Below are 24140 nucleotides of genomic sequence, written 5' to 3' on the forward strand. Positions count from 1 at the left end.
TAGGTGATGAAAATGTTCTAAAATTGATGGTGGTCATGGTTGCACACCTCCAAGAGTTTACTAAAAACCATTGAACTGTACACTTTAAAAGAAAAAAAGTGGCAAATTTTCTTGGCATCAATCGCAGGAATTGAAATGAGGAAAATCCAGGTTATAAGTTTACAGAGAAAAAAAAATTAAAATAAAACCATCAAATGACCGTTGACCCAGAGGGTGGACCTCTGAAACCACAGGTACTCAACACTTTAAGTAGGTGATCTGTATGGTGTGTGAATTTCACCTCCATAACGCTCTTATAATTTAGAAGAAAAAGCAGCTCCGGACTCCTGAGGGTCTGGCACTGGGGCTGGCAGTGGTGGGCATGGAGCCTCTTCAGTGGTACCCCCTCATCTGAGCCTTAAATGTTCACCTTCCACAGAATCCCTTCCTCAGCCCCCCTGCCCCTTCACCCCACACTCATCCCAGGTACCAGCTCCCCCCACCTCTGCTCCCGTGTGTGTGCCCCCAGGGTGGGACCCACCCCCTTCTATCCTGGAGGTTCTCTCCTGAGAGCTTCTCAGACCCACGTCCTTCTCTCCTGGTTGTGATGTCCATGACATTCACAATCGTGAGGATGAGAGTTATAAGTCTTAATGGGTATTTATTATGTGTCAAGCACATTACCTGCATTTTCTTATTTAATCCTCACCGTAACCCGACGAGGCCGACGTTACTATTATCATCCCCATTTCACAGGTGCGGAAACTGAGGTTCAAAGAGGGCACGTCTCTTGCCCAAACACACAGCTGTGGGAAATGGTGGAGCTGGGATTCCCTCGGGCAGCGGCTTCAGGACCCCACCGCTGTACACGCTATGCTGGTTCCCCAAATGCAAGGCAACCCACTTGACTCACCCCTTCCCTGCCATCCCCCCCGCCCCCCCCCACCTCTACCCTCCTTCCTCCTTTACATCTCATCTAGCCACTGCCCGGCAGAGTTCCTCCTCCAGCTGCCCACCCTAGATGTCCCCCACCAAGCCCCCTTCCCCCACCCCTCCCCCTACAGCAGCATCACTCACACCTGGTTTCTTCAGAGGCTGAAACAGCCCCTGGATCACCCAGGCTTTTCCCTTCCCATTCGGGCCGTCGGTGCTTCACCAGGTTCAAGGTGCAGGCGGTCCCAGTGGCAGAAATGACTCAGGCCCACCCGCTGGTGTCCGTCTCTGTTCCAGGAATGGGGCAGCATTTTGAAACGAGGTGACTCAGGGCCCGATGAGTAAGGCAGACACTCAGCTCCACAGACAGACAGACAGAACATTGTGGTTAGTGTGTGTGGCCCGCCGGCCGCAGGCAGACCCCCAGGCCCTCTGTAGGGCCTGTCTGAGCTCACACACTCAGGAACTGGGTTCCCAGGACAAGCCCGGCTTCTGTACCTGGGGGCCCAGAAACGCCCCTAGGACTGGCCCCCATCCCAGCTGTGGTGGGAGCCCCCCGCCTGCCCACCTGCTGACGGGGTCGGTTATTTTCTGTGCCAAGCACAGCCCTTCCCCAGGGCTCTGTGATCTACTTTCTCTTTCTGCCCCTTAGAAATAGCTCCTCGCAAGTTTACCCACAATCCCTTCTGAAGGTGGAGGGCTCGACAACCCCAGGAGGAGACTCTCACGGGTTAGGAATTTCTGAGGGCACAGCCGGCCTTGTAGTGATACTCAAGTAATTTGTTTCTTGAGTGACAAGGAAGGAAGGAGAGAGGGAGGGAGGACAGCTTCTAGGGACCCCCGGTTGATTGTGTCCTTGAATTTGCCAGCGGGGTTTACTTCTGCTGGTCTTCCTGTAGCTGTGTGACCTTGGGGGACTCACACAGGGTCTCTGGGCCTCCTCTCACTGCTGCACACCTCCTGAGACCACTGTGATGTGATCCAGGTGCGGGGCCTTGGCAAAGCCTTCTCAGCATTTGGGGCTGGCTCGGGGGGATGGGTCTCCATGGCACATCAATACCTACCTGGGTCCTAGCCTTGCAGTTGAGTTGCACGGAATGCTCTTTGCAAAGGAAATCAGGCAGCTCAAACCAGAATGGGCCTTCCGGAGAGTGGCTTGGAGAATGCACACCCCTCAGGGCCCTGGAACGTTCAGGGAACTCGGCTGGAACTGCCCATCAGAGCCACTTTGCATCCAGATCACCCCCCCATACACACACACGCACACATATACATACATGCACACATATGCACACGCATACACATATATACACACGCACAAACGCACACATATGCACACGCATACACGCATACGCACACACACACGAGCACACATGTACACACATACATATACACACGCACACATATACACATACACACATGAACACACACCTACACACGTACACGCACATGCACACACATACCCACTTGCACACATATACACACGCATACACACATGCGCACACACAAGCACGCACATGCACACACACACACGCACACATCACATGCACACACACACGCACACGCACACTTTCTGCAGTTCCCAGCTGTACTGCCCGTGGCCGCCACCCCCAGCCCCACGTTGCATTCCCGTTGCATCCCAGGCTGCTGGCGGGCAGACTTTGGCCCCTTGACCACCGCCCTGGCACAGAAAAGCCCACTGCCCTCCTCATCTTGCGAGGTTAGAAACTGTCCCGAAGCCTGTGGGGCAGCGCCCGGGAAGGAATCTCAAAAGCCCGGCGCAACCTTCCACCAGCCACTGATCTCCTCCAAAGGCTGCCAGCAAGTGGCCGCCCGGCGCGCAGCGCCCCAGCCAAGGCCGTGCAACCTTGGCTCGCGGGAACCGGCCCCACAGGTGCCCGCACTTTTGGCCGATAGAAGGCTCTGTCCTCCGTCAGCCGGGGAGTGAGATGGGGATGGAGACCCTCCCCCACCTCCCAGCCCCCAGGACGGTAGGCCCTCGCCCTCAGCTTGTTCCGCAGCCCGGCGCCAGGGTGGCCTGGGCCCGCGAAGAATTCAGGACTAAAGGGCAGGTCTCACATGGTACCAGGAGGGCCGCAGTCACCTCCCACCCCCAGCCCTGCGGCACCGCCCCAGGCCTGCCCAGAGGCCCTGCTCTATAGCCAGCACAGCCAGGCCACCGTGCCTCCCTCTCCACACCAGACCCCAAGCTTCGTGATCCTAAGGCCTTCCTTGCCCATTGCCACGCCCTGCCTGTCCTGCCTGCAGGGTCCTGCCTGGTCCTGCAGGGCTCTTCCGCGTACTTCCCACCACCCCCGGCCCTGCCCCCTGACCTCTAGTGGCGGTGTCCTCTCCCCGCTCACCTCACCTTGACCCCACTGGGCATCTTTCAGTTTCTCCAAAATGCCAAAGCTTTCACCGCCTCAGGGCCTTTGCACGTGCAGTTTCCTCCATCTAGAATGCTGTGCCCACCCCGTCCTGACGCAGCCTCTCCTGTGATTACGAGCTTCTTCCTTCACACCCAGCTGAACGGGCCTCTCCAAAGCACAGCTTCCCCGACCAGCTCATCTGAAGCTGCAGCCTGTGAGGCTGTGTGTTATTATGTCTTGTTCACGTCTGTCTGACACCCTCGCTGAACATGGGCCCTGGGAGGACAGGGACCTGGCTGCTTTGGTGGCCCCCGTGGCCCTGGCCCCTACCCCAGCACGGGCACCTGTGGATGCTCGAGTGTCACTGAGCGGTGAAGGAAGGGATCACAGGTGAGCCTGGGGACGCTCGGGAGGTGAAGTAACAACACAGGGAGAGTAAGAGCGAGCGGCTCTGCCTGAGCCCCGTCCTTGGCCGCCGCTGCCCACAGCACTGAAAGCACCAAGGCTGAGTGCTGTGGAGAACTGCCCACCACGCGTGGGTCATCCTGTCGAATCCGTGAAATGGGACCCAGTCTCAGCCCACTTCACTAACGGGGAAATGAGGCACGTCTGTGGGCCCCTCCAGGGGCTGGAGAGGAACAACCAGGACAGTCAACATCAGCTCATTGCAGACATGGCACCAGAGTGACCCTGGCCACATGGAGGCCTCGGGGACCCCGACGGAGGGCTGAGAGCCAGGGACCCCGGCAGCTCTGGGAGAGCCGTTTCAGGGGTGCAGGGTGGCTGCAAACATGCCCGGGAGTCTCGGGCAACCCCCCAAAGGACCTGTGCTTCCCAAAGTTCCCAGGACAGAGGAGAAAGTCCCGCCTGGCTGAAGGTCCTTCCCCAGAGCCCATCCCTGGCTGGCGGTGGCCTCGGGGTTGGGGGGGCGGATTCAAAGAGACCTTGCTACTCCTCCCAGCATCAGCTTCACCTGGGAGCTTGTTAGAAATGGAAAATCTCTGGCCCCACCCCGACCTGCTTAGCAGAATCTGCTTGAACAAAGCCCCAGGAGCCCTGTCTCACATTAGAGCTGAGGAAGCTCTGCTCCCAGGTGCCCCGACGGCCTGCTCACCATCACAGCCCCAGTCGTGGCAGCCCATGAGCTTGCCCCCCGACAATGCGGTCACTCCAAGGTATTCATCGCAGCGTCATTCACAAAGGAGAAAATTTGGAAATAACCTAAATATCCAACAATGGAAGAAAGGGCACTAAATTAAGAGACAGCCATCAAAATGCTCTTTTGACACAATATTCGGATGCATGGGGGAAAGCTTATACGATGATATTCGCAGGAAAGGCCCACTTAGACCTACATACAAAGTCAAATACATCAGCATGTGGCCTGCGGGCACCCTCTGATTGCTGGGATTAGGTGATTTTTTTTAAACATCTTTATTGGAGTATAATTGCTTTACAATGGTGTGTTAGTTTCTGCTGCATAACAAAGGTGATTTTTTAATATACTTCCTTTTACTTCTGTGTTTTCCGAATTTTCTCAGTGAGAATGCCTTACAATAATGATAATGAAACCCCCAGTAAATGATATTCTTTTTTTTAAAAAAGAAAACGTAATTATCCCTTGGAAAAGGCCCACTTACATCAGTTTATTCTTCCACAGGGCCTGACAGATCAGTTTTGGGGACACCACCCGAGGCAAGGCCCGGAGGAGGGAGTGTGGACAGAAGCGGGTGGGACGTGGGTGGGGGAGGCAGGGGTGTCATGGATACCTCCCCCGAGCAGTTTGGCCTTCTGCAGGCCTGGCTTGTGGTGAGGGGATGCTGGGGAATGGAGCGCCCTGAAGGCGAAGGCCACTTTCTCTGGGACCTTTTCTCCTGCTGTACCCCTTCCAAGAATACCTTTCCCTCTGCCCTGCTTTCCTGGCCAACTCCCATTTATCCTACAAGACCTGGCTCAGGGACCACCCCCTCCTTCCCTGATAACCCCACCACCCAGCCTCTGAGCAGGGTTAGTGGCCGTCCTGTGGGCTCCCATGGGAGCCTCTTGAGTCCCAAAGGACTGTGAGTGGGGGATGGGAGATGTTTCAAACATGCACCTATGACCGTGTCTAGCACCCAGAAAGCCCTCCATCAGCAGCCACTGTGCCTGGGCACCGCCCTTTGGGTTCGGCGCATCAGTTCTAAGGGCCTACATGTAAGGGTCCAAGCAGGGCAGTTTCAGAAAAGCATTTAGGGGTGGATGCCAAGCCTTTCTGGCAGGCCCTGGTGCTTGTGGACCCCTAGGTCTCAAAGCCCCACTTGGCGAGGCCCCAGGCTCTAGGCCTTCTGGATCCCCTGAAGCCCCTTGGTCCGGAGCCTGGAGCAACCCAGGGAAGGGCAAGAACTCATGGACCCTACCTCTCACTGGGTTCTTGTAGAATCAAGTGAGATGTGGAAACACCAGTCCCGTGCCGGGCAAAGGGAACACACCCCAAGCCTGCGGGTGCTCGTGCCCCTCCTGGCCTATACGGGGAAGGTGGAGGCCTTCCTAGACAGGGCCCAGGTGAGTCTCTGAGTCCTGTGGGCTGTAGCCAACCGGGTGGCCCAGCCTTGGGCAGGCCTGGCATCCACCAAGGGACACCAGCCTTCTCTGGGGGTGGGGGGCGCTCTTTGGACCACCCACTCCCTCAGAGGCCACTCCTGGCCCCATTTCTAGGGCTTCTAGGGCTGGTTGTGACATCTGCTCCTCGAGTCTGCTCCAGGTAAGGCCTGGAACCTGAAGGGGCAGGTCCACACACCTGCTCACTCAGGGAAAGACGTCACAGGTGGGGAAAGCCAAGACAGAGTCAGCCTTGAGCGTCTCGCCCCTTGACGGGGGGGCAAGGTCAGTGGGGCTAGAAAACATTGACGTCTGTTGCCAGGAAAGCCGGAAGCAGGCCTGCCCCTGGGGGAAGACACTTCGGTTGCTAAGTTGTTGGGTTTTTTAAATTTCTAATCGTGGTAAAATATGTAAAACAGAAAATGTATCATCTCTCCTATTTTCAAATGTACAGTTTGGTGGCAAGAAGTACGTTCATATAATTGTGCAACCATCACCACCATCCATCTCCAGAACTTTCTCATCTTGCAGAAATGAAGCTCTGTCCCCATTAAACTCCCCATCGTCCCATTTCCCCAGCCCCTGGCACCCACCCTTCTGCTTTCTGTCTCTGTGAATGGGATCCCTCCAAGTGCCTCATGTAGGTAGAATCACCCAGTATTTGTCTTTCGTGACTGGCTTTTTCGCTTCACATAATGTCCTCAAGGTTCATCCACGTTGTAGCAGGTGTCAGACTATCCTTCCTCTTTAAAGCTGAAACATATTCCCTCGTCTATAAACACCATAATGTTTCTCCATTCCTCTGGCGATGGGCACTCGGGGTGCTTCCACCTTTTAGCTATTGTGAATAATGCTGCTGTGAACGCGAGTGTACAGTCATCTCTCTGAGACCCTGCTTTCTTCTGTTGGGTATATACCCGGATGTAGAGTTGCTGGACCTATTTTTAGTTTTGGGGGGACCTTCCACACTGTTTTCCACAGTGGCTACACCATTGTACATTCCCAGCAACGGCGCACAAGGGTTCCAGTGTCTCCACATTCTCGCCGACACTTGTTATCTTCTGGGGGTTTTGACAGTAGCCATCCTAACGGGTGTGAGGTGATGCCACCCTGCTCCCATCATTTATTTAGTCCTGCCCTGCACTGGGCGTTACTCGGGCTCTGAGGGACCACAATGCACCCTTGGCCTCCCAGGGCCTTATGCTCTAAATGTCCAGGAGAGACATCCCTCATAATGGGTGTCAACATTCAGCCGACTGTGATTGGCTGGGGCCACGTGTCCACCTCTGCCCCCATTAGCACTAGGAGGGTCCTGGGGGCGGGGTGGCCTCCAGGAGGGGGTCCAGAGGGAGGGTGGAGTGGGGGGGGTACAATGGCCTCCTGGGACATCTGCCCAGCCAAGGATGGTCAGCAAACCTTTTCTATAAAGGGTCAGGTTCAGCATTCTAGGGTTTGCAGGCCATACAGGTCTCTGCCACAACTAATATATAACCTTTATTTATTAGGCATTGAATTTGAATTTCATATAATCGTCATGACATGCAGTATTTTTCTTCCGCTGATTTGTTCGCAACCACGTAAAAATGAAAAAACCGTTCTGAGCTGGCAGATTTGGCCCCTGGCTGTGGTTTACAAAACTCCGCTCTGAAATTGATGGCAGTGGCACTGAGAGGACACAGGGTCCTGCTCTGTGGACAAGGGCAGTATGCTCCACCAGTTCCCTTCAGCCTGGCGCCCCGAGGGTTAGGGCTAGGGTTAGGGTTAGGGTTAGGGCTAGGGTTAGGGTTAAGGGTTAGGGTTAGGGTTAGGGTTAGGGTTAGGGTTAGGGTTAGGGGTTAGGGCTAGGGTTAGGGTTAAGGGTTAGGGCTAGGGTTAGGGGTTAGGGTTAGGGTTAGGGTTAGGGCTAGGGTTAGGGCTAGGGTTAGGGTTAGGGTTAGGGTTAGGGTTAGGGCTAGGGTTAGGGTTAGGGTTAGGGTTAGGGTTAGGGGTTAGGGTTAGGGTTAGGGCTAGGGTTAGGGTTAGGGTTAGGGTTAGGGTTAGGGTTAGGGTTAGGGTTAGGGTTAGGGTTAGGGTTAGGGTTAGGGCTAGGGTTAGGGTTAGGGTTAGGGCTAGGGTTAGGGTTAGGGTTAGGGCTAGGGTTAGGGTTAGGGTTAGGGCTAGGGTTAGGGGTTAGGGTTAGGGTTAGGGTTAGGGTTAGGGTTAGGGTTAGGGCTAGGGTTAGGGTTAGGGTTAGGGTTAGGGTTAGGGTTAGGGTTAGGGTTAGGGCTAGGGTTAGGGTTAGGGTTAGGGTTAGGGCTAGGGTTAGGGCTAGGGTTAGGGTTAGGGTTAGGGCTAGGGTTAGGGTTAGGGTTAGGGTTAGGGTTAGGGCTAGGGTTAGGGTTAGGGTTAGGGTTAGGGTTAGGGTTAGGGCTAGGGTTAGGGTTAGGGTTAGGGCTAGGGTTAGGGTTAGGGCTAGGTTTAGGGCTAGGGCTAGGGTTAGGGTTAGGGTTAGGGTTAGGGTTAGGGTTAGGGATTAGGGCTAGGGTTAGGGCTAGGGCTAGGGTTAGGGTTAGGGTTAGGGTTAGGGTTAGGGCTAGGGTTAGGGCTAGGGTTAGGGTTAGGGTTAGGGTTAGGGTTAGGGCTAGGTTTAGGGCTAGGGCTAGGGTTAGGGTTAGGGTTAGGGTTAGGGCTAGGGTTAGGGTTAGGGTTATGTTTAGGTGTTAGTTCTAGGGTTAGGGTTACGGTTAGGGTTAGGGTTAGGGTTAGGGCCAGGCACCCCCTCCAGCCCCTGTGTCCCGGTTCCACGGTGAAACAGCTTCACCAGTGAGCAAAGCAGGTAGTGGCCTGGTGTCCGTTGGCATTAGTCACCAACCCACGCCTGGCTATGCATCTCCCGTTGACAGCAGTGCGAATTCTTGGGCCTCTGCTAAAGGCTTACATTTGTAAATAAAGAATGAGCAATATGAGTGTGTGAACTCTGGGCAAATGATGCCGTGAGGATCCCTTCACTCTTTTCTAATTCACCTCCAGAGTCCAGTTTCAACTTCAGCCTGGAAGGAAGATTATGTTCACCCCAGTGGCCCTGAGTTCCAGCCTCGACTTCCAATTCCTCAGGCGGGAGATTCACTCTGTTCCCCGGCGGCTGGGGTCACCAGGCCACCAAGGAGCAGACCCCACAGGCCAGGCCACAGTGTCCTGGTCCTGAAAGTTCATGCCAGCTCCTCCGTGTCACCCCATGTTACCTTGGGCAAGTCACTTCTGCCCTCTGCACTTGAGTTTCATCGTCTGTGGAATTGAAATGATAATAACTCAAGAGTTGTGTTGTTCGTTGAAAATATGTCAAGGGCTAGGAGAGTTCTGGAACATCGTTAAATAACACTCCATCAGCGGTAGGTGTTGTGATTATTTCTGTTTTTTTGGCTGTGCTGCCTGGTTTGTGGGATCTTGGTTCCCCACCAGGGATGGAACCCGTGCCCCGTGCAGTGGAAGTGGGGAGTCGTAACCCCTGGACCTTCAGGCAATTCCCTGTGATGATTATTATCTCATTTAATCCACACAAGCCTGTGAGGTAAATACTGTTTCTAGCCCCATTGTATGATAAGGAAACGGAGACACAGAGAGGTTAAGTAACCACCCCAAGGGCACCCAGCTGGGGCAGGGTAGAGCTGGAGTCTGGAAAGCCGGAGTCTGCCTGCCAAGCTCTTAACTCTCCACCTGCCCTGGCCTGTGTGCCCTCTCGGGAAGCCACAGGAGCAGAGAGCCCCGGGCTCAGGGCGGACCCTGTAGCAAGGTGCTCTGGGACCACCCAGACAGGACGGGACCGCGTCCTCCAGAACGCAGGGCTCTCTGTGAGCCCACGGCCCGACTTCCTGCCCTTGGGTGCTGTGCGCACGCTCATATATATCATAGTGCCGGCTGAAGGTCACATCTCGGTGGTTCAGACTCCGCTTAGGACGGACCCCATCGCCCTGTGCACAGAGCAACCGCTGGGCGAGTGTCTGGGTTACGAAGCTGAGCTCCATTCGCCGTGGGGCCTCCAGGAAGTCAGCCCATCTCTGCCCCTTGGTTCCCCTCTGCAGAGCGAGAGCCTGGGTGGTCTTCTCCATGGTCCTATGATCTAACCAGCTTTCAGCCACGGCTCCCCACCCGCACCCCCCAGAACACTAAAGCCCCAAGGGCCTGCCTTCCCATGACTCCCAGAAGACAGAACAGGAGCTTCCTTTCTTGACTTTCACCCAGAGTTCGCCCCCGGGGGAGAGACCACCGGCCTTGCCAACGCTGACCAGCCATCTCCCCTGCCCACTCTGGACAGACAGGGGTTGGGGGCCCAGCCCAGCTTGGAGCTCAGGAGAGGTGGGGCGCTGTGCAAAGCCACCATTCTGTCCCCCGCCACGGCTAGAGGCACCAAAGGACCTAGAATCATTCTGTAAGTGGTGCAGAGGTTGACAGCAAGCCAGCTCAGGATGCCCGCCCCTCCAGCGGCCCTGCCTCTTTGATGGGACAGCCGCTGGTCACAGCAGGGACCCATGGGGGCTGCAGGTGGCAGTCCTCAAAGAGACGCTAGAGCTGGGATGCTGGCTCCTATGCAGGCATTTACGAAATGAAGTCAGAGAAATGGATGAATGAACGACCATCTAGTCCAATCCCATTTCAAATGAGAAAAATACAGGCTAGAGACAGCAAAACACTTGTCTGAGATCGCACAACGGAGTGGCAGGGCCCAGATAAGGCCACCCGTCAGCAAGTCTTTATTGAGCACCTGCTGCGTGCCAGATACCGTTCCCAGCGCTGGGGAGACAGCGTGGCCCAAGCAGCTGGTGGAGGCGGGGGCAGGCCCTTGTCCTCATGGAGCTTCCAGTCCGCTCCTGGGGCCAGGGCCCAGGTCTTCGTCCCTGGCACTTTTCTGCACTGAAATAGCACAGAGGACCCTCCCCAGGCCCCACTCAGACCCTCCAGGGAGGGAGCAGACGGTGATGGGTGGTGGACGGGCCTGCAGAGCCGACTCAGGACTGCGTAGTTTGCACTCCTTCCCGGCGGTAGGAGCATCAGTGATTGCTGCTGAGATGATTGACACTCATTAACATGCCAGTCATCCCCGGCGGGGCGGCCCCCATCAACCGATTCCTGTCTCGGTGACTGATTCATTGAAGCTGAGCTTCTGTGATTCACCCTCAGGTGGCAAACCGCACTCTCACAGAGTGGACAACCAGGGCAGGAGGGGCTGCCCGCTCTGGGGGCCACGCGTCCCAGGGAGGAACTGGGACGCCAGCGTGACACTTTTTGGGAGCCCGGGCTCCGGGCAGCTCCCCGTCGGGCTGGCAGTGCCATTGCCCACAGCAGCAGCCGCAGCTCCCGAACGAGGCTCAGCTTCACCCTGAAGCCTGAGCTACTCAGGGCAAATGGCAGGCTTTGGGAGATGCTTTTGCCTGAACCCGCTAAAGGGAGAACTGTAACAAGCTGTGGTCAGGAGAGCCAGCATCTGGTCCTCGCCAGGGCTGAGCCTCTCCCTGGTCCTGTGGCCCCTCCAGCCTCAGTTGTTCCATCAGGGAAGTTGGTGAGGGGGGGGTCACCCCGAGACCGCTGTCCCTTCACTCATGTCATAACTGTGTGTGGAGCGCTTCCCCGGCCCCAGGCTCAGGACGCTGGTGGGGTAAACGGCGCAGACCCCGGGTACCCTATAGTCCAGGTTGGCAGCCTCGTACGGAGGCAGGTGTGCGCCCGATCGGCGGCCTGGGAGTCGGGGCTCCTCCAGAGCGCTGAGTGTGAAGCACAAGCAGCCAAGCAAAGAGGAGGAGAACACGTGTTCCAGCCGAGGAAGGGCATCTGGGAGGCACTGAGATGAGGCGGTGGGCTCTGGATGGGAACCGCAGCCCCAGCATTGGGGGCATGGAGAGACCTGGGGGCTCCGGGGGAAGGGGGCAGCCAGGCCTGGGGTCCTGGTGAGCCCATCAGCCAGCAGACTTCTTCCCGAAGCTGCAGGGCCGTGGATGGGTTTTATACGGGAGCGACAGACTTGGCCAAGTTTTCCTGATACTGCCCGGGAGGAGCTGGAGAAGGTCACGGGTGTCTTTTGGAAGAAGATCTGTGATTCCCCCAACTGCAGTGCTGGCCTGCAGCTGCCACCACCAAACAGGTGAAAGGACCAGCCTGTGGCCACCTGGCAGGGCCCAGGCAGCACCAGCCCTGCCGGCCCCCAAAGCAGGACTTACCTGAGACCCCCAGGGGTAAAGCTGCACCTGCAGGCTGCCTCGGGCCGTCGGGGAGTGGCTGCAGGGCCGCCGGGCCAAGGCCCCTTGTGCTGTTTGTGCTGAGGGGGCTGCTCAACCCCCTGTGGGAAGGAGGAGGCCTCGAAGGGGCCCAGGTGGTCCTCAGAGCCCCTCCCATGGCAGCAAAGTTAGGAAGCTGCTTCAGAGCCGCTCACCCGCCAGAGTAGTGCTGGGGCCCAGGGGGTGAGAGGCGGCCCCTGGGAGCCTCATCTGCCAGTGTGGACAGTGTCAGTAACTTAGCTCCATTAGGAGTGAAATCGCCCTAAAGCTCCGTCCCAGAGCCGGACAGCCTCAAGCCAGTGAGAGCCTTCCCCAGAGGCCGAGAAGCCAGGATGCAGGCTCAGGGAGGCCCAGCGCTCTCCCCACAAGGCCCAGAGCTCCCTCAGGGGTGGAGAATTCATCCAGATTCTCACACTCACACACACACACACACGCGCGCGCGCACATGCACGCACACATGCCTACAGGGGCCAGGAAGAACCCAGCCTGAGCGCAGCCAGCTGGGGACCCGGGGACCTGATTTGTGCTCCCCACAAAGGCCCTGCAGTAACGGCTGTGCAGACCCAGGCCCCCACATCCCTCATTCCAGACAAGGGCTGCAAAGTACCTTGCGCTGCCCCGCATCCCACTTCCAGGGCCTCTCCAGGACAGAGCCAACAGCAGTCCCTCCGCAGCCCCCAGTCCCCTGGGGCTCAGGGCCCTGAGGTTCTCTAGAGAACACTGAAGGGAAAGGGTGCACATTTGGAAGGCACAGACACAGCCTCTCCCCTGAATAGCTGTGAGGCCTTGAGCAAGACACTCCACTTCCCTGAACCTCAGCTTCCGCATCAGTAAAATGGGCACACGTCAGCTGCCCAGCAGGGAGGCTGTAAGGAAGCCGTGCATTTGCTGGCAGTAAGTTCTCAATGAATGTTAGCAGACATCACTGTCAGCGCAGCCCCTGTGAATGTTCGTTGAATGAGAAGGAAAGAGTGTGCTCCGGGGAGGGCTTCTGGGCGGAAGGGAGGGGCTCGGGAAGGGCATCAGGCACCACTCCTGACACACAGAAAACAGCAACAATGAACCCACACCCATCGGAGCCTGGCCTGTTCCAAGCACCTTAATGCACACGGCACCGCCTGCACTTTGGGCCCCGTGGTGGGCACTGTCGCGGTCCCCATTTTACAGGTGAGGCAACTGAGAGGTTAGGCCAGGATCACAAAACCTGGCGGGGGGATGGTGGGGGCAGGTGGCTCTGAGCCCACACTCCAGGCCGCCTCTTCCACCCCCAAGGGGCCCAGCAGCCAAGCCCCTCACACCTGGCCAGGAAGGGCATGGGGCTGTCCCCACAGCCAGAGAGGAACCGTTCAAATTTCAGATGCCATGGCTCTCTGGGTATCCCAGGCAGCAGGCCTGGCATGAGTGAGTGGGTGGCCCCCTCCCAACTGAAAGCCAAGAAGACCCTCAGCCCCAGCCTCTCCTCTCCTCCAGGGAGGCCCCAGAACAGCCACGGGCCCCCCGCTCCCCTCCTCCTGGGCAACCCAGTGGCTATGAGTGATTGTGAAAACAACTCTTGGAAGCAAATCTCAGCTCTGCCACTTATGAGCTGTTCCAACCTCAGTGCATGGCTTTCTCAAACTTAACTTTCTCATCCATAAGATGGGGATAATGATACCTATTCCCCATCCAGCCCTGGGCTGTTGTGAGGACTAAACTGAGATGATGCATAAATAAGAGCAAGCACCCAGGAAATGTTTGTTGATGACTAAAGGACTGACCAGATAGTGCCATTCTACTTTTTTTTTTAAAATAAATTTATTTATTTATTTTTTGGCTGCACTGGGTCTTTGTTGCTGCACGCGGGCTTTCTCTAGTTGCGGCGAGCGGGGGCTACTCTTTGTTGCAGTGCACAGGCTTCTCATTGCGGTGGCTTCTCTTGTTGCGGAGCACAGGCTCTAGGCGCACAGGCTTCAGTAGTCGCGGCACGCGGGCTCAGTAGTTGCGGCACGCAGTCTCAGTAGTTGTGGCGCAAGAGTTCAGTTGCTCCGCAGCACATGGGATCTTCCCCAACGAGGGCTCGAACCCGTGTCCCCAGCACTGGCAGGTGGATTCTTAACCACTGCACCACCAGGGAAGTCCCCATTCTACTTCCAAAGTGCTCCGGCTTTGGGGCTGCAGGGACACCACAGTGACGCCCCCCCACCCGGCACTGAACGGCCAGGGCAGGGCAGCGGGGCTGTGAAAACACACTGAGGGCAAACACGCGGGCCACAGAAATGGTGCCTGCACCCACGCCTGCTCCCAGCACCTGTCTGGCAGGAGGGTGATCTAGCCCAGATTTAAAAATATAACGAACCCCATCACCGTGTATAACTGGCCAAGGGCATCATTTTGTGACAAGGAAGAAAATGAAAATGGCAAGAAATACACACAGACAACCGAGCAACCACACCCCACAATCACAGTCTCACACCCCACAGGGACTCACATTCACTCAGCCACACAACCTCAGACCCGGGCAAACTCACGCGCAGCCCACCGCGCACGGCCACGGACACAGAGAGCCTCACACCCTCCACGGCTCAGCAGACAGGCAGACGCACCTCCAGGCGCAGAGCCGCACGTCACGCAGCCTCACCCGCAGCCCATCCCCAGCCCCATGCGGCCCGGCCCGGCGCCCAAGCACGGCTCACCCCAGGCCTCGCAGACCGCAGGCCCGGCCCTCCGGCAAAGCCAGCAGGTAATCTGCCGCTTGCTCCAAACATCCCACTGAAAGCCCAGCGACCGACCGGGGCCTCTGGCCACTGGCAGGGTGTTTTGTTTCGGCTTCTTTGCCTGCAAAGGCACACTTTCCCCAGCCTGCAGCCGTCTCCGTGGCTTGGCGACAGCCTGTGGCCTCCCCGCCCCCTCCCGCCCTCTCAGGAAGCCCAGGAGGGGAGCCTGCCAGGCCCCTTGGGGGTCCCCAGCAAGAGTTCCCACAGGGCTTTGCCGAGGGCATGGTGCGGGGCCAGCGCAAGCTCCAGGTGGGCCAGGGGTCCGGCCCGGTGCAGCAGCCCTCGCCTGGAACTGCAGCAGGGATCCCCAGCCCCGCCGCCGGGCGGCCACGGCATCACGCCCAAGGGGGCTGGGAGAGGAAGCAGACGCAGGACACCCCTGGAGGCCCTGCTTCCTGGACCCTCCATCTGCCCATCTGGGAAATGGGGAGAAGCGACGAGAGGAAAGAGTGGGGGGTCCTCTCCGCCCCCCGCCCCGACCCCAGCCTCAGACTCCACTGGGTCGCTGAGGGCTCGAGGCACGTCTGAAGGTCAGCCAAGGGCGAATCCGGAGCGTGGAAATAGCTGAGGCGGGTGGGGCTGGCTGCTCTGGCTCTGGCTGGCCCAGCCTGACGCACTGGCCCTGTGAGAGGCTAATGGCCTGGTGGCCTGAAGAAGGAAGAGAGGGACAGAGGGGAGGAGAGCAGGAAGGCCTGGGCCAGGGGGGAGGTGGGCAGCACAGGAGGCTCACTCTCTGGGCTGCAGTGGAGGCTCCAGGGGCACCTCTGGGGAGAGGCGGGACCCTAGGCCAGGACCCCTGGGAAGAGGGGGAGGGAGAGAATGTGGGGAAAAGCCACCGGGAGGAAAGAACAGAGAGGCAAGGACCACAGAAGCACAGGGAGGAAGCCGCACAGCCCTGCGGGGGAGGAGGCCCAGCCCTGGGACAGGGATATAGCCTGTCCTCAGGGGGACAGCAAGTGCCACCCGCCATTGCCCCAGCGGGGGGCAGCTGCGGGGCTGAACCCTCAAGGCACAGACCAGCACAGGGCAGCAGGGCGCCACTCGGGGACCACGTCTGCCGGCCGCTGGCCTCCAACCTCGGAATCCCAGGCCATTCCTGGGGCCCCCGCAGGACCCGTGGGCCACCCTGTGACCCAGGAGGGCGCCCGGAGATGCTCAACGTCAAAAGAGCAGAGGCACCCTGGTGACTGCGGCAAAACTTCCTGGGCCGGGGACAACTGGATGTTGGCTTTTATACCCTAACACGTCCAGGCCAGGCCTGTCTTTGCGAAATTTTCTTCTTTGCCCCTGTTAACTTTTATACCATCTTGAGACATCACAGATGAACAAATGCACCCCTCAGACGAAAGCCTGGCAGGGCAGCAGCTCTCTTGGCCGGGCAAAGACTAGAAAAAGACAGAGGCCAGAGGCTGCCGTCCTGCCACTAGCTGGCCATGTGAATCGAGGTGGCCCTCCAGCTGCCCAGAGCTCCCTCAGTTTCCCAGTTGTTGGCTTAATGGGGTTAGATAACCCCTAAGGTCCCACTTGTTGAAATGTCCTGAGATTTCTGGGAAGACCACTTGTGACCCCCAAACCACACGCTGTAGCCCCTCTGTCCCCGTAGGGCCTCTGATGAAGCAAGGCCTCAGCCCTGCGGTCCTGCCAGGGGAACAGGTGGACCAGCCGTGGCACCTGGACTCAAATGCCCAGGGTGCCTGTCAGGTCTCCGTGACCTCAGGTAAGCCCTGAACCTCTCTGAGCCTCAGATTCCAAACTCTGGGAAACGCCATGTCCCACAAAGGCGTGATGATACAAGGGCGGCCTGACAACAGCATCCGCTGGGTATCTCCAGGCATCCCTGCAACCGCAGTTGGGCCGGTGTCACTACTAACACCACCACCACCTACTGCCAGTTAAAATCCCCACGGGAGAGGACACCTGGCATCCCCAGGGCCTTATTTCTGGCTTCCATCCCAAGACGGTAACCTCTTCCGGGTCGCAGTCGCCTCTGTTAGTAAATGGGGATGGGCATGGGGTCAGGTGGGCTTCAACCTCCCAGGTTTCACATTTGCTCCCAGGGAAGGGGCTTAACCGGCACTTTCAAACGGTACTAGACGCGGCCTTGGTGCAACATGATTAGTCTCGGGACTAGAAGAGTAAACAAATGTGTAATTCATGAATTTGCTAATTGTCCTTCATTTGGATCTCCTGCCACTTTTCCTAGACTCTCTGCCTGACATCCGAGCTCGTGGCAAAGACTCAGAGAATGCCGGGAGCTGCCCAGGGAGGCAACTGGCATCAAAGCCGTACACCGGGACTCGCCCTCCCCCCGCAGCTGCCCCCTCGAGCCCAGAGCCCACCACCCCAGACACCACACAAGGCAGGAAGCCCGTGGCACTCCATCTTTTATTTTCTTGAACTGTACACAAATGTAAAATACTTTAACAGCAAGTCTACGGGAAAATTGTTTGGTTTTAAATTATTATGAAACAGAACCTAAGGGGAGCTTTATTAAATAAACACAAAGATGGGGATTTAAGGATACACACCTGCATCCTACCATCGTCTTTTTTACTCTACCTTCTGGGTGTGTAAGGATAGAAAAGACACATCAAACTGAATAAACAAAATCCATTTATACCCTGAAACACTGGCAGGCCACTCAAGGGATTGTTCAGAACGTCCACCTCATATAAGATGGCCTCACCATCTAATAAAAATTAAAACTGATCTGTTGGCCTCTTTGGTTCCAAAATTATGTATAATACATTTAACTGTATTTTCTTTTTTGCTGCTAGAAAAATAACTTCTTTTTCAAATGGCAGTTTCTGACTAATCATGCAACTAAATCAGTGCAAACATTAAAAGCAATCATTCGCTTAAAAAAGAAGCAAAGGATTTCATTTCAAGTATAAAAAATATAAAAAGAGTCGTACGAGTCCAGTTTCATCTAGTGTGGGTCAACCCTTTAAATTGCATAGCTCACGTGGCACTTGGACCTCTGGGGGCGAGTGAGCTCAATGCTCCACCAAGGGCCACTTCAGGACACACGCGGATAAGCAAGGGCTGTATCATGTGCGTTCAGGCGGGTGTGCAAGTGCTAGGAGGGGCAGGCGGGCGGGCGAGCAGGCGGGGGCCACATTTGTGGCCGGCGCTGGTGGCCGGGGGCCCACGTGGGCCACTTCTGCAAAGCAGCTGAAAGCCTCCCCCGTTTCCCCAAGACCAGTTAAACTGCTGTGCTCCCTCGCCCCCTGCTGAGGGGGCACCCCCCCCCCAGCATTTCCAGAACGCCTTCACCCCACCGTTCCCTCCTCCTAAGAGCTCACCCCCACCTGCCTAAGAGTCATTTCCACTCCTCCCCAACCAGTCCTAGAGGAATCTCCCCAGGGAAGGGCAGATTGCAACTTTTTTCTTTCCACTTGGAACAATTCAGATTTTAACTTAAAAGGTCAGACCTGGTAGGAAAGTCCCTTTTCAATTGTACAACCGGAACGAATGACCATTCAACTGCTAGTGATCAGTTAAAGCATCAAATTAAGACCCTTCTCCTCTCCCTCCCTCCCCACCCCCAAAACACACACACACACACACACACACACACACACACACACACACAGAAGTCAAGGCAGGGACCCAAGCAACAGTCAAACGGTCACTGCCACAGCCCCACCGTCTCCGGCAGGTGATGTCCTTTCTGGGCCTCCTTCCCTCTCCAAGGGTGGGAAAGGATGGGGGCTGCCCTGGTGCCGCAGCAGGAAGGATCCCAGGCGGGGGAACCAAGCCCACGCGTCGGAGCCAAGAGATGCCGCGGCACGGCGGGCCCTGCACAGGCGACAGGGGACACGCGGCCATCGCCCGCGGCCCGCTCCCCACCTCCGCCTCTGCTGCTCCTCTGCGGGTCTCCCTCCCTCTCTCTCTGTGTGTCTCTGTCTTTGTGCTCTTCTGTGTGCTCGGAAGGCGCGATTCAGAGTGGCCAGGCCAGCTGGTGGGGATGGTGGCTGCTCACCCCACTCTCCGGGTGACAGGCGTTTGGGGCTGAGCTGCCCTTTGTCACCGCATCCGTTCGCTGCTATCGCGGAGGCTGCTGTGTGGGTGGCAGGGTGCCACCGGCTGTGCGCGTCCACGTGCGCACTGTCGAGTCTGCCGTGTCCGTGGAGGGTTCTCCCTCCGCTTTTGACTGATGGCTGGATGAAGAAGTAGGAAAATATCTCAGGCCTCCCCCGGGCACCTCCCGGGCAGCCCAGTGGCACCACCACGGCCCCCCGGCCGCGCACGGCGTGCCCCCCGCCGCAGGACCGTCTGAGCCCCGCCCTCAGGCGCAGCCACACTCCTCCACGATCATGTTCGGCACGTCGCGCTTGACGATGTTGTACTCGTCGTCGAAGTAGAGCATGGACATGGTGCTCAGCTTGGTGGGGATGCAGCAGGAGTTCACGGTGCCCGGGTTCAGCCCCCGCATGCGGTACTGGTTCACCACGGCCGTGTGGAAGGACGAGGCCGAGCCGGGCACCCCCGCCAGGTAGGCCGGGCAGCTGCCCTCGCAGTAGTTCCCGTAGTAGCCAGTGGGCGCAATGATCCAGTCGTTCCAGCCGATGAGGCGGAAGTCGATGAAGAACTGCTGCCGGCAGCACAGGTTGGTCCGGCCGTCGCACTCCAGGCCCCGCTTGCGGATGCGGTGCCGGCTGTCGCCCAACCGCGCCTGCACCACCACGAAGGGCCGGTGCGCCTCCTCGCCCGGGTGCACGAACACAGGCGCCACGGCCAGCTCCCGGCAGCCGTCGCACTGCACGTCCAGGCTGAGCCGCCGCTCGCCCCGCGCGAACAGGGCCTGGATGGGCTCGGTGAGCGGGAAGGTGTGCCAGCCGCTGCGCTTGAGGTCCACGCGCTTCTCCACCGCGGCCCAGCGCTCGCCGGGGCCCTGCTCCCGGAAGTACACCTTGACCCGCACCTTCCGCCGGCCACCCTTCTCCAGCACGTAGGGCAGCAGCTTCAGGTAGAGCCATAGGCTGGCCTGCACCACGAACAGGTTCTGGTTGCCCTCGTTGGAGATGAAGAAGTACAGGCGGACCCGGGAGGAGGCCAGGCCATCTGCGGAGAAGCGGGAGAGCAGGCCAAGTTAGATCAAGGAGAACGTGAGGCGCCGGGAAACAGGGACTCTGCCGCGTGATGCTGGGCTTTGCACTGGCCACGCAGCTGGCCGGTCCTGCCCACAAATACCTCTCCTGGGGCCCGGGCCTCTGATGGTAACCCGGCAGAGGCGGAGAAAATCATTTCCCATCGAGAAACCTGGACCAGGTTGGAGTCGGAGGGTCCGGGCCTAGAAAACCCGGCCTCACCTCTCCCAGGCCAGGGTTCCCAGGAGACAGGCTGTCAGAACTCAAAGCTCAACAGAGGAACTTGTCAGGAGGCCAAGATCTTAACAAGTTGTTACGGGTATCTGTGAAATCCGAAAAACAAAACCAGGATCTCGCTGAGGATTTGGGGGTGGGTTGTTCTAGCAGAGTTTGGGTTTTTTTTTTTTTTTTTTTTTTTGGTTAACTTAGGGCATTGCAAAATCCAGCTGAGCCACCTACTGCCTCTTTGCAGTGTTTACCTAAGCATGATCTGATCCAACCCCCAGTGGAACCTCCACTGCAGACAAGCCAGCTCTGCTTAGATTTCTGACACAGGAACGTGTGCGTTGCAGGCTGCAAAGTGCAGCCTCGTTTCCGAGTAGCTCCAAGGGACAGGACACTGGGCCCTGAAACTTAAGGCCCACCCCTTTCACGAGACCCTGGCTCCCCGTGAACGGCACGTTCGAAATCTCCATGGATAAGGAGAACTGGCTTGTTAGTTTTCTCAATAATTTAGCTCAAGCAGAAGTGAGGCCATGCCAACCAAGAGGACTCCTCTCTCATCCTACATTTCAGTGACCCTTCTCTCTGACAATCTCTACATTTTTTTTTTTTTTTGCAGGAAGGACAAATAAGGCAACTGTGTGGCCTCCACTGGTTTTATCAAACCTCCTACCACTGCCCCCCCTCCCAGCCCCCTCCTCAGGCCCCGCCTGGCTCCTCTAATAACAGACATCTGACTTTGAAATGGGGGAAAGTGCAGCCTTAAAAGCTGGTCTTGGACGAGCTGCCTGTGACCTGAATCTGTTATTTATAAGTCAAAGAGCTGGCTCCGTGAAACGGACCAGAAATATAACAGCCCCCGCTGTCATTTTGTGCCACCGGGACCAAAAGGCCTCCTCGACCTTCCAGAATCACATTTCTACTCGGGGCCCCAAAGCACCGTTTAATCCAAGCTCTCTAATTGCATGTCCAGCTTCCCCTGACTGTCCGACAGCTAAAACGGCAACGTGTTTCTTTCTAAGCACAAACCAGCCCTGATTGTCTCTGCTTTGCTCCACACCAGGCCATGCAAAACTTTTCATCCCTTTTCATCCCCAGGAGGCACCAGCACAGTCTGCCCGCTGCCTTGGGGGGGGGGGGGAAGGGCATTTGCAGCCTGGGGACACAATTGCCACCAACCCCCCCCAAGGCTCCCTGCCCACCCCACCCTGCCCAGGGCTTCCCCCTGCAACCTTCTCCGAAGTCCCCTGGGCACAAATGGGGCTGAGCTCCAGGCACAAAAGCCACCGGGCTCATTCAAGTCCTGAAAAGGACAGCGGAGCCGAAAGCAGTTGCAGTATTTCAGCACGAGCACATTTTACTCCTTCTTTTAAAGTTGGAAAGGTATTTTTCCTTGCTTGATTTTTACATTTAAACAGTGGTAGAAATTTACAATCCAGGGCCGGGGGAAAATTCCAGAAAGGACTCCGACCCTTTGTTAACTACGAACTCTACTGGCTCTAAGGCCAAGGAGCTGCTGCCGCTGCCAGGCGAGCCGAAAGGCACGGGGCTGCCCCGGAGCCGAGCCACTGTCTTTCTCTGCGTAAATGATGGGACCTGTTGAGAAGCCTGCCTTCCGCCCGATTCCAGTGCCCACACAATCGGAAGAGAGGTTGCCTAGCTCTTCCCAGCGAGGCTTCAGCAATCCTGGCAAGCCCACACCACCCGGCGATGGAAGCGGCCCCAGGGGCCTCTCACGCAGGCACACTCACACACACAGGCACACACACACACTCCTCCGGCCCACGGATATCAACAAGCACACACATCTCCATCCACACTGCTCAGCCTACACTCCGATCGTGGGAAACAAAAACATTAAGCCATCACCGAGCGAATGCCCGCGGAGCCAGGGCCGCACGCATTGGCCGGGAGGGGGGCGCGCACCCGGAGGCGCTGGGGCCCGTTTCGGAGAGCAGGGGTGGAGAGCAGAGCGCTCCGCGGCGGGGGTAGGGCAGCGGGAAGGGGTTGCTGCCCGCGGGAAGAGGACGACGACCGGGACGGAGCGCACAGGGCCCGAGGCGAGCGGGCTGGGCCGGGAGTCCGGGTTCCCCCCAGGGCGCGCTGGCTGCGGCTGCTGCGGCGGCGGCGGCGGCCAGAGCCGGCGGGAAGGGGGTGGAGGGGGGAGCGAGGGCCGCTCGCGGGGCCGACCCACCTGTCTCCGCGAAGCTGATGATCTCGGAGACGCGCTCCTGGCCGTCGGCGCCCGGGCTGGCGTGGCCGTCGAGGTGCGGTATCTCCACCCGGCCGTCCTCGCGCACCTTGCCCGCGTGCAGCTTCCGCAGGGCCGTGACCATGGCGGCCTTGGGCACGGCGTGTGTGATGTTGGGCCGGCCCCGCATCTGCAGGCGGTTCAAGATGTGCCGCTTCACCGCCTCCAGGAAGTCGCCGTCCACCCGGCCCAGCTCTTCGGGCCGCCGGAAGCCGCCGCACGACGTGCAGGTGTCCTGCGAGCCGCCGGGAGCTCCGGGCGGCAGGGGCGGCGGCGGCGCGGCGGGCGACGGCGGGGGCGTGGGCGAGCCCCAGGCCTCGGGCCCCAGCCAGCCGGCCGCCAGCAGCAAAAGGCAGGCAGCCCCCAGCGCCCGACCGGGCAGCCCGTCCATGGTGCGCCGCTGGCGACGAGGGCGCCCGCCGCGAGGCGAGCCGAGCCGAGCGCAGGGCCGGGCTCCGGGCTCCCGGCGCGCCGCCCCGCCCCGCCCCCTCCCGCGCCCGCCCGGGCCTCCGCCCGCCCGCCGGGAGGGCCGCCGCCGGCTCACAGGGGGAGGGGGCCGGCCGGGCCGCGGGGGTTCCCGCGCTGCGGGGAAGGGGCTCCGCGGGTGCCGGAGAGACGCGCGGGGCTAGGCGAGGGCCGGAGGGTCACTGGCGCACGGGCGTCTCGGGGCGCCTCGGCATCCGCAGCCTTCTTCCCATCCTCTACGCGTCGGGGCCCCGCAGCCCCCGCTCGGGTGAAGCGAAAGCGGCGGCAGCGGCGGCTCGGCCGCCGGGCGGGTAAGGTGGCGAAAGGGCCGGTCGACGCAACTTGGCCGAGACGGAAACGAAGGCGCCCGGGCCCCCGGAGCGAAGCCTGCCGCGGCTTGGCGCGGCGCTGCGGCGGGCGCTGCGGCGGGGCCCCGCGCTCGCACCTGAGCGCCGCAACCTCGCGCCGAGGAAGGGCCGCCGGCGGCGGCGACGGGCGGGTCGTCCTCAACGCGGGCCGGCGAGCGGGCGGCGAAGCGGAGCGAGCGCGGTGCCGGGAGCGCCGGGGAGCACGGGCCCGCTCAGAGGCGGCGCGGAGCCCCGGGCCGCGGGCCCTGCAGTCCTCCCTGCGCGTCACACGGCAAAGTTGTCTCCAGGCTCCCCGGGCGCCGCATCCACCGGCGGGCGGGCGGGCGGGCCGGCCGCTGCGCGCTCCGCCGGGGCCTCTGCTCCGCCCGCCTCCTCGCCGCCTGCCTCCCTCCGCCCGCCTGCGCGGGCCGGCGGGGCGCGGGGCGCCGGGCGAGGTAGGCGAGGCGGCGGCGGGGCCCACTTCGCCCCGGTCTCTTCTGGCTGCGCGGCGGCGGCGATGCGGGCTCGAGCGCCTAAAAGTCTCGCTGCGTCCCCGGCGCGGGCGTCCTTGCTGGCTCACACGCCGCAGGGCCGGGAGAGAGCAGGCGGGAGGCGGCCGCGTCCCCGCGCCCGATCGGCCGCGACAGAGTGCGGACCCAACAAGGAGGAGTTCTTCGCTTTGCTCTCTTCTTTTACTCTCCTCGTTTTTTCTCCCAAGGGGGAAAAAAAGCCGCACAATCTCCGTATGTGCGCGCGCGTTGAGATAGACGTTGGCAGAAAAAAAAAAGGGGGGGGGGAGTTTCGTCCTGGCCGTGCGGGAGGAGACTATCCGCGCCTCCCCGCTCCGCTTCCGGGGGGCGGGGAGGGGTGCTGGGGGAGGGGGAGGCGGAATCTGTTCAGGTCGGT

The 24140-nt window shown here is 59.1% G+C and overlaps 1 protein-coding gene across 1 annotated transcript; it reads right to left on the reverse strand.

Moving 5' to 3' along the window:
* Positions 1–18402: 18402 nt before the first annotated feature.
* Positions 18403–22838, reverse strand: INHBB (inhibin subunit beta B). Its single transcript, XM_022566720.2, has 2 exons — positions 22366–22838; positions 18403–19923 (listed from the first exon to the last, which is right to left on the reverse strand). The coding sequence occupies exons 1-2, from the start codon at positions 22811–22813 to the stop codon at positions 19148–19150; spliced, it is 1224 nt and encodes a 407-aa protein (XP_022422428.1). The 5' UTR covers positions 22814–22838; the 3' UTR covers positions 18403–19147.
* Between the last annotated feature and the right edge of the window lie 1302 nt (positions 22839–24140).

The sequence above is a fragment of the Delphinapterus leucas genome, chromosome 8 (assembly GCF_059928025.1).
Source record: "Delphinapterus leucas isolate spDelLeu-1000000601 "Yukka" chromosome 8, BTC_Dleu_Yukka2, whole genome shotgun sequence".
Taxonomy (NCBI): Eukaryota; Metazoa; Chordata; class Mammalia; order Artiodactyla; family Monodontidae; genus Delphinapterus; species Delphinapterus leucas.